This window comes from Gymnoscopelus microlampas (genome assembly GCF_963454915.1).
Source record: "Gymnoscopelus microlampas genome assembly, chromosome: 5".
Classification (NCBI taxonomy): Eukaryota; Metazoa; Chordata; class Actinopteri; order Myctophiformes; family Myctophidae; genus Gymnoscopelus; species Gymnoscopelus microlampas.
The window spans coordinates 31,420,918-31,430,917 of NC_139942.1; the positions used below are offsets into that span (position 1 = coordinate 31,420,918).

Here is a 10,000-nt window from a genome sequence, read left to right on the forward strand (position 1 = left end):
ACACACACACACACACACACACACACACACACACACACACACACACACACACACACACACACACACACACACACACACACACACACACACACACACACACACTGAGTCAATAAATGAAGAGAACATAGAGAGAGAGAGAGAGAGGAGTGCAAAACACTACATTATTTCTCCATTGCATCAGATCACATCTATTAGCAGTCCATAGGACATCATGAATAATGATGAATTAAGCGAATGCGCCACGGCGCCATACATAACGTCACGCCAGTGACGCCAGTTGGTCCTGCAGGAGGAGAGTGGGGTCCTACCCGCATTGCTTCACCCCGCCCCGCCCACCTCAGCCCAAGCACAATAGAATCTTATTATAGAGTTTTCTGCGCCCAAACCCCAAGAACACTCAGATGAATGTCTGACTGTCGCTGCTGGGCTTTATCCACAGCCAGCTGATGTCTGCCTGAAGGCTGGAGGCATGCGCATAACCGGCATGTTTTGCGCGCACTGTTGAGAAGAACTTTGGTGCTGTCATGGATTGCTCGCTCCAGCAACAGGCCATTAATAGGTGTGTGAGAAAACAACGGAGTGAAGTGAATCCAACGGGAGCATCATCATCAGCATAGGAGGCAGATCTCTGGACAGTGGACACTGATCAAAGGGTGCAACCTGTAGCTATACCACCAGCCTCTTTTCCAAGTCATTATTCCGCGAAGGAAGGCGCTATGGAGGGACACAGCTGACGATTTGGGATTCAAGCCTCGAAAAGGAGCAAAGAAAAAAAGAAGAGCAGAAAAGCCCGAGGGAAAATCGTAAGTATGCTGCGTTTTGACAAGATGTTTCACACTGCGTTCCTTTCCGTAGTGACAGTGTCACTGTCACATCGGGTGTTTAATATGCGATTGAACTTTACCTTTCTTGCTCAAGGGCAAGCGGTGATTTGAAGGTCTGATTGGGTTATCATCAGTTATTTGACAATAATGTATTATGTTGCTATGTGGCTTGCAGCACACAGGAGGCTTAATCACATTTGTTTCAGGGATGCTTTCGATTAAGAAACTTGCGAAACAAAACAGGTGGTTGTGGTTGTTGCGCATCAGAACATTAAATGTCAAGGTCCTTTGTATAGGTCTCTGATGCAAGGCACATGTTTCCACTTTTCTCCAAACGTGTTAATTTACAAATTCACAATTCACTCTGTATTGCATTATTAACACACAATATATTATTAAACGATATCGATTTCCATGGCCAACGTGAAATTCTTAAAAATTACATTGATTTTCATCAAGTTTAAATTAATCCTATACACAATCATACACATACATACACATTTAACCACATTGATCAACTTGTGAGGAAAGGGTATTATTTAGCCTAAAGTACATTGTAGTATAGAGCTACAATTGACTTTCTATATAGTAGCCAATCTAATCCAGAATACAGAACATTATGGTTTACTGTATTGTTAAACTGATTTTAATTCTATTATGGTACTCTTTTTAATGGGAGCTGGGCAATGACCTTTTCAAGCAATGGGTTGTCCTGGTTTTCAATTCATGTGTGGCCATGTTTGAACCTCAGGTAAAAAAACACACAGACCACACACACGCACACGCGCACACGCACACGCACACGCACACGCACGCACGCACGCACGCACGCGCGCGCGCACGCACACACACACACACACACACACACACACACACACACACACACACACACACACACACACACACACACACACCACTATACTATGTGAAAATGAAAGCGATAAATTCTTCCCGTACATGGTTCCAGACCAGCCTCCAGAGGTGGGCATGTATTTTGGACTGATCTTGCTAAGATGGGGGGGATGTGGGTCAGTGTGCTGGTGCTTGGGGCTGCGGAGCACCCAGTTTTCACTGCTGCCGGGGCCACAACAGAGCCGGCTGTCTGCTGCTGGCAGCGCCATTCAACATGATGAAGTGAAGTCAGTGACACCGTTTACCCTCAGTTACAACAGCAGGATGTAATGTCGAGCTGTAGGCGCATCTGATAGAAACCCTTAGGTATGAATAAGATAGTGATTGCTATTCACATTGCAGGTGAAAGCGGGCATGTGGATGCATGAGAGAAACAGCTTTTATGTACCCCTGCACCTGTGCACACTCACCCCTGCCCCCCTTCACATGAATGCATGCATGCACGCATGCGCACACTCCCCCCGATCCACAGAGGCACGATGATGAAAATCCTTAAGGCCTACTTCGGTGTCCCTCCCAACTACTCCGGGCAATAGAGACCATGTAGGCAGGCACTAGGGCAAAGGTGGTGACCCCAGATGGCAACAGTGAGGAGTTTGACATCCTGGCTGGGGTAATGCAAGGGGATACCCTAGCCTCCTTCCTCTTCATCATAGTCCTGGACTATGCACTCAGGAAAGCCATCTGTGGACGAGAGCAGGATCTTGGCCTCACTCTAACACCAAGGAGGTCTGGACGACACCCGACAGTAGCCCTGACAAACCTGGACTACGCAGACGACATTAGCCTGCTCTCTCACCATGTGGAACAACCTCCTGAACAGAGTGGAGTCAGAGGCCAAGGTTGGCCTTCGGGTAAATGCCAAGAAAACCAAGGTTATCACCTACTGTATAACATCCTATCGGAACACCTACCTATAACAACAACAGGAGGTACTGCTCTGAAGAAAGTCAAGGACTTCAAATACCTGGGCTCATGGGTCAACTGTCACAGTCTCTTGAGATATTAATTTAGCAAAATAAGCATCATGTGTGTGTCCGCTTATTTATGCATTACACACAAACAAAAATACAAGTATGCACACACATATACATACTGTACACACACAGAATCCACAGACTGGTGTCTAAAACATGTGCACTACTTGTCTGTCTAACATCCAAACCAGATTTTAAGGATTGGAGGCTGGGAATGTGCTGCTGAGTGAATGCCAGATTGGTGTTATTAGTGTCACTTTGTCCAATTTGTACTTCACCATAGTTATGCAGATGACACACAGAATTACATAACAATAAATCCAGATGATTATGGCCCCATAAAGTCACTGAATAAGTGCTCTGAACAAATCAATTATTGTATCTGCCAGAATTATATCCAAGCGAATAAGGACAACACTGAAACAATATATTTTTTTGTCCATCAGACCGCTGCAGCTTATTCAGAACGCTACTGCCCGATGGAAATTGAAGTTTGAACACATCACTCCAGTTCTCATAGCTTTCACTTCTTATGCATCAAATAATTGATTTTTTGAATGGTTTGGGGCCATACATCTCAGTGATATATGCTGCTCAGTTTGGAGCCAAGGGCTCTTAGATCACCCGGGACAGGTTTGCTCACTGTCCCCAGGGTCAGAGATACTGTACAAACATCCAGAAGCAGCTTTCAGTTTCTGCACATCACAAATCTGGAATAAACTTCCAGAACACTGTCCCTGTGTTCTTTTAAATCAAGGCTTAAAGGTAGGGTAAGTGATATGTTTTGGTTAAAACAAAAAGTATTTTGTTAAAAGGTTAAAGCACTATATTCTGATAGTAATCATTGCTATAGAGTGTGTGTTCAGTAACAGGAGTCTCCCCGTCTCTCCAGCTCTTTATAAACAGAAAATCCATTTTCCGGTAGGTGTCAAAATCTCAGCCAATCAGGAGAAAGTACCAATTTTTAAGCTTAATTTTTATAGTGTTCCAGTTCCAATTTTGCTTGCTCATGTCTTAGTGTCATCACTTCCAATTTCACTTGTTTAATCTATATCCTGATTGAGTTCTCTATCCTGATTGGATACAATTGGAAATGAAACTGAAACTGAAACGAAAATGCATTTTCTGTTTTATAAAGAGCTGGAAAGACAAGGAGACTTCTTTTACTGAACAAACACTCTATAGCAATGAGTAGGCCTACTATCAGAATATAGAGCTATTTAACACTTCTTTTAACCAAAGAAAATCACTTACCCTACCTTTAACTCTTGCATGTTTGCCACTGCCTTTCCTGAGGCAATTTAAGTCATATTTTTATACTTTAGCATTTTCTTTATTCTACAGTATTTTCTGTATCTCATTTATTTATTCATTCCTGTAAACTGCTGTTGTTTATTTGCTTTGTATGTTCATGCGTTTTGTTTTATGTTTATAATGTATATGTTTACAACATGTATACTGTGTAGCCTATGCATAGTTCTCAAATGTGCGCTATAAATACACTTTTCTTTCCTTCACTATGTCTATGGCATTCTAACATACCCCATTTGTTCACACCATCTCTTATTCTCATTGTCCATTATTAGGCTAACCGATCATAGCCTACTTAATTAATGTATTGCCTGAAAATGAATGAATGAATTAGAGGTATTCATTCTATTCATTAACAGCCCCCTTTCCCCAAAACTCCACACTAACCCTATTTGGCCCGTTTAATGAAGACGTTGATTGCACATTGCCCACATGATTTCAAAGCAATATAGACTCGTCTTGGGTGGGATTTATTTTCTTATTTTATATATTTTTACCAGTGAGAATGTCAAAACGTAAGACGTGTGAATAACGGACATAGCCTATTGTTGGTATGATTTCTTCTCATCCACTGTCTGCGAAGTGTTAGCCTAAAGATGGTGACTCGTGTCGGGGCAAAGACAGCAAAGGACAGCGGAGGAAGGTTTTCTTAAACCATAGCGCCAGAATATTCAAGGAAATACACGTAATTCCATGGCATGTATTTAAGCAAACAATAGCACACCCCCGCCACACACAGGAGATGCTGAACAGCATCTACTCCACGGACTCTACAGAGAGGTCGACTGTACCACAGTGGGTGTAGAGGAGGGAGGGAGGAGGTGTTGTGCAGTATAACAAACCGCCCCGGCGGAGTACTGATCAGTGTTGCCAGGTTTTGCGAGAGAAATAAGCAACCAGGTAAGCAACCTATAGCGACTATAGGTCACATCACATGAGCAATTTAAATCTATATTCACCAGATTGAAAATAGCCGACCTACTAGCTCACAACGCGTTGTAAATCTGCATTTATTTTGTTTATCTTGGAGAAAAAGTGAATAATGTGAAATATTTTTGAAACTTTCTAATAAACACACATCTGGTACGGGGGTCCCTGGCACAAAACATTTTTAAATGGGGGTTAGGGTTAGGGGATGAAATAAATACATGTTTTTTTGGGGGGTCCTTGACATGAAAATATTTGAGAACCACTGGTTTAAATAAAATAAAAATAAAATTGGAAACAAGACCAAATAAGCAACTTCACTTTAGAAACAAGCCCAAAAAAACCCGCAAGCCGCAACTAACCAATATTTACAAGCAACTTTACAGAAAAACAAGGCCAAAGTCGCGTATAATAAGTGGACATGGCAACCCTGGCACTGATGCTGCAGCCAGGCAGCAACTCATCTGGCACACATCGTGCTCGTGTCTCTCTCTCTCCCTCTCTCTCTGCAGGGGGCTTATGCAAAGCAAAGGAACCTGTTACTGCTCTATGGGTACCAGCGCCACCAACCCCTCCCCGACAAAATCATTAATCCGCGGGGGCTATACTAGTGACAGTCTTGCGACTCTTGGATTGGTTATTTTAATGAGGATATTGCGGCAATGGTGAAGGACAAGGCCGGGGAGCGGAGTACGCTCCAGTATCAGCAAACTTTGGTGAGTTTCTGATGGAGCGACATGCCATTCAGTTTCAGTGGCAGGATGTCACCTGCAATAGGGGGACGTGGCCGCAGGCTAAAGATATCTACGCCAAGCCGTCACTGTCACAGCAGCGCAAAGACACAGCTGGCAGGTGTCTATTTTGGAGGAGAGGTGCATTGTATGTGAATGGGATTCGATTTAGATCCATTCAGAGAAATGTCTTCTATCTGCAGCAGAGCCAGAACTCTTTGTGTGTGAAGCTGTGTTTTTGCACGTGCAGTCAGTCATGCGTGCATGCGCGCACGCGTACGTTTGGGGGGGGGGGGGGGGGGGGGGGGAGAGAGAGAGAGAGAGAGAGAGAGAGAGAGAGAGAGAGAGAGAGAGAGAGAGAGAGAGAGAGAGTGTGTGTGTGTGTGTGTGTGTGTGTGTGTGTGTGTGTGTGTGTGTGTGTGTGTGTGTGTGTGTGTGTGTGTTTTTTTGATTGATTGATTTATTGAATACTTTATTAACAGTTTGCAAATAGTACAGTGGTATGATTACACAATGGTGCTGAAAGGATTACACAAAAAGCCCAGAGGGCTTGTTTCCATTGTGGTCCTGTGTATTCAATTAATGGTGACATTTAAACATTACATTTATTGTGTGTGTGTGTGTGTGTGTGTGTGTGTGTGTGTGTGTGTGTGTGTGTGTGTGTGTGTGTGTGTGTGTGTGTGTGTGTGTGTGTGACACAAACATGTCAACCTCATTTTAAATGCTGTTTATATCTGTGCGGGGCTCTTAGTCTTCGGACAGAGCCACTGCCAGGTGGTGGCGCACATGCAGAGCTGGATGGACCCCAGTGTTCTGATGAAATATTTATATATATGCTCAGCCTCTCCATTCATTCCCATTGAGCCACAGGTGGTCACAGCTCATGGCTTGCCTCTGCCTCCTCCTGTCTAAGGTCTTACCTTACTCTCTTCATTAATGAAGAGAATGAAGAGAGCAATTACTTTCAATTCATTTATATTTTGTACAATTGGATCACATTCAGATGAATTTGTTCCACTTAAAAACAATCAATGTAAGTTGATATGCCAGAGTGTCTAGACATGGCCCTACTCTGCATCCTCCATCTCCCTTATCTTTTTTCCCTTGCATATCTTGTCCTTCCCCATGCCCCTCATAATGCCTTTGTCATCTCCTTCCATCTCTCTCTCTCTCTCTCTCTCTCTCTCTCTCTCTCTCTCTCTCTCTCTCTCTCTCTCTCTCTCTCTCTCTCTCTCAATCCTCTCTGTCTTTCTCTCTCTCCCCCTTTGCCAGCACTGCTCCTCTTACTTCCGAACTAAAAGTGGAGTCTCTTTGAATATTAATTGGCTCTTGCACCAGTTTATTTTGCAGCCATGTCAAGTCATGGCAGGATTGACAGTGATACCCTGGAGCACTTCACACACATGATATCTAAATTAAGAGGGTGTGGAGAGATAGATAGATGGATATACGTGTGCGTGTGAGTATGTGTGAGTATGTGTGTGTGTGTGTGTGTGTGTGTGTGTGTGTGTGTGTGTGTGTGTGTGTGTGTGTGTGTGTGTGTGTGTGTGTGCGTGCGTGTGCGAGCGCGTGCGAGCGTGTGCGTGCCCGTGCACACGCACATTTGTGTGCGCACACATTGATTAGTCTTCTGAACACCTGTGTCAGACACTGCAGTAAATGTGTTAATTTGTGTTCATCTGTTGATCTCAGACTTAAATTAACTAACAGGATTTTACTGTGTGATGTCTGCAGGGAGAGAAGTGACCCATGAGCTTTAAAATCTGATGTATTCTCTTGTCTTTTCTGTGCATGTAGATGGAAAGTGGTAGTAGGCAGCACACGGGGGTAACACGTGTGCATCTCTGTATTTATGTGTGTGTGTGTGTGTGTGTGTGTGTGTGTGTGTGTGTGTGTGTGTGTGTGTGTGTGTGTGTGTGTGTGTGTGTGTGTGTGTGTGTGTGTGTGTGTGTGTGTGCATGAGCATAAACGTGTGCACGCCTGTGTGCGCAACTGCGCATATGTCAGTGTGTGTGTGAAGAGGGAGATGTGACTCCCTGTCTTGGAGTAGATGTATATACAGTATGTGCGCTGGCCTCAAGAGAAAGAGTGTCTTTTCGTCTCCTATCGGTGTGAAGATCAATGTGTTCTGTGCCTCTGTGTGTGCATCTGTGTACAGATCAATAGTCATGTAAAATGGCGTCCAGTGTGTCTCTGTGGAATGGGCTTATCTGCCCAGTGCCCTCCCTTCCTCTGACAGTAGAAAAACAGTAGAACACCGCTCACATCAATGGCTCTGTCCACAGCAGAACACTGCTCAGCGCTCACATCAATGGCTTCACCATTCACACTGTAAAGTCCTTAGTGTTGGATGGGTCCATTTGGAATGTTAAATTAATACTGAGGATTACACACAAATACATGGCAAGCACATATAGTACACTGTATGTGTGTGTGTGTGTGTGTGTGTGTGTGTGTGTGTGTGTGTGTGTGTGTGTGTGTGTGTGTGTGTGTGTGTGTGTGTGTGTGTGTGTGTGTGTGTGTGTGTGTGTGTGTGTGTGTGTAATATATGCTACAGCTGGTTACCACTACCACAGAAGTCCAACCATTTGAAATTCTATGAATGCACAGGGGTGTGTGTGTGTGTGTGTGTGTGTGTGTGTGTGTGTGTGTGTGTGTGTGTGTGTGTGGGTGTGGGTGTGGGTGTGTGTGTGTGTGTGTGTGTGTGTGTGTGTGTGTGTGTGTGTGTGTGTGTGTGTGTGTGTGTGTGTGTGTGTGTGTGTGTGTGTTTTACTGTGGTTTACTATACATGCGGGGACCAAGGATGGTAATACCAGAACAAATTTACCTCATTGGGATATTTGCAATATTTCTATCCCAAAGTGGAAAAGGTCATTTTTATGGTTCAGAAAGATTTTTAGAGTTACAGTAAAGGGTAAGATATAGGGTTGCCATGAGTTGTTGAAACTCAAATTCAAAGAACAAGCATCAATCGTGGCAGAAGATAGCAGGAATAGGTCTGAAGGAGACCTCAGTTCAAAGACAGGCGTCGTTTTTTGTCCAGCATGAAAACCTACGGACACTTGTCTCATTCAACAGACAAATGGATGGGATGCAGATGAAAGAAACCAAACAATTTGTAATCCTAAACTGGATTCTAGGGTTTGACAAATGCCCCTTCTATTTTATTGGTTTTCAGATGGTGGCTATCCGGTGCCAACATTACAGGTTGGCCTGTGTCGCGTCCATTTTTACACCGTCATAGATAAATGAATGCATAAATTCATTTTTAAAGTGCACCAGGCTTTTGGGCGGTACAGGAACAGAGGCAGTGGCACAGATAAGATGACATGGACAATAGAGATCTGTCTGATAAACTCAACAGGAAGAACAAGCTGATAAATGTCACCTCCATTCACAGCGTACCCAAATTCAAAGCGGTCATTTTTATTTTATTATTCATATATTTCTCACAATCAACTTAATTATGGGTTTGTTGTTGTACATCTTATTTAAAATAACATTTGATGTAATATTTCACGTGATTATATTGCAAATGGAAATGGTCCCACTTCCATTCCCCAGGTCCCCTGTGTATAGCAAGCCTATTATGATGTGAAAACGTAAATGTAAATGTTATTTATATATTATTTCACCAGTATGTTGTTGTTACTGTAATTACAACCTTTGCTGCAAAGGGACATCTTGAAAAATATTAAATGCTTGGCAGTCTCTACAGTCTCTTGAACCCATTATCTATGCAGGGATCTCATTATAGTCCGACAGCGATTGTGGAAGCAGCAATAAACAGGCTATTTATAACAATAAAGGCTTTCACACAGTCTTTATTGTTTTTACCCCACGGTTGCCTTTAGCCTTCTAAACATAAGCCTGATTTATACTAAGTTGTAAGATGGTGTACCGTGCCAAAAATAGCCCATCTACGAGCTCAAGTTGTGAGCTTGTTGATCTGACATTGTTGATTACAAGTTAGGCATTAGACATCTTTGTGGGAATTGCCTGTCTTTTCTAACGCCTATGAGGGGACATAAAGGTACAGGACAGGTCATTTGAGTGGTGGCTGACAGCTGGAGAGCAGTCTGGGATGGATACGTGCAGGTCACGAGCAGGTCCTTCTAGAGCTTCTTTCACCCACGGTGCATGCTGGGACATCTGGCAGTGGCCGCTCGCCTCCTCTGTGGCTCATGGAAATGCAAAGGTGTAAGGTAATGGGAGAAAAGAAAAGTAAAGGAGGAGACAGGGCAACACATTCTCATCCCAACTCGTCAAATACGGATGCTTGGCCAAGTGCCCCATAGTGGGAGAATCTGAAGTGCAT

At 43.6% G+C, this 10,000-nt stretch overlaps 1 protein-coding gene across 1 annotated transcript in view; it reads left to right on the plus strand.

The window, feature by feature from the left end:
* Positions 1-5,477: 5,477 nt before the first annotated feature.
* clcn2a (chloride channel, voltage-sensitive 2a) overlaps positions 5,478-10,000 on the plus strand; it is a 38,299-nt gene continuing 33,776 nt past the window's right edge. Inside the window, exon 1 of the mRNA XM_084057477.1 lies at positions 5,478-5,667. Within this exon, the coding sequence (XP_083913603.1) occupies positions 5,614-5,667 (54 nt within the window). The 5' untranslated portion in view covers positions 5,478-5,613. The remainder of the gene's footprint in view (positions 5,668-10,000) is intronic.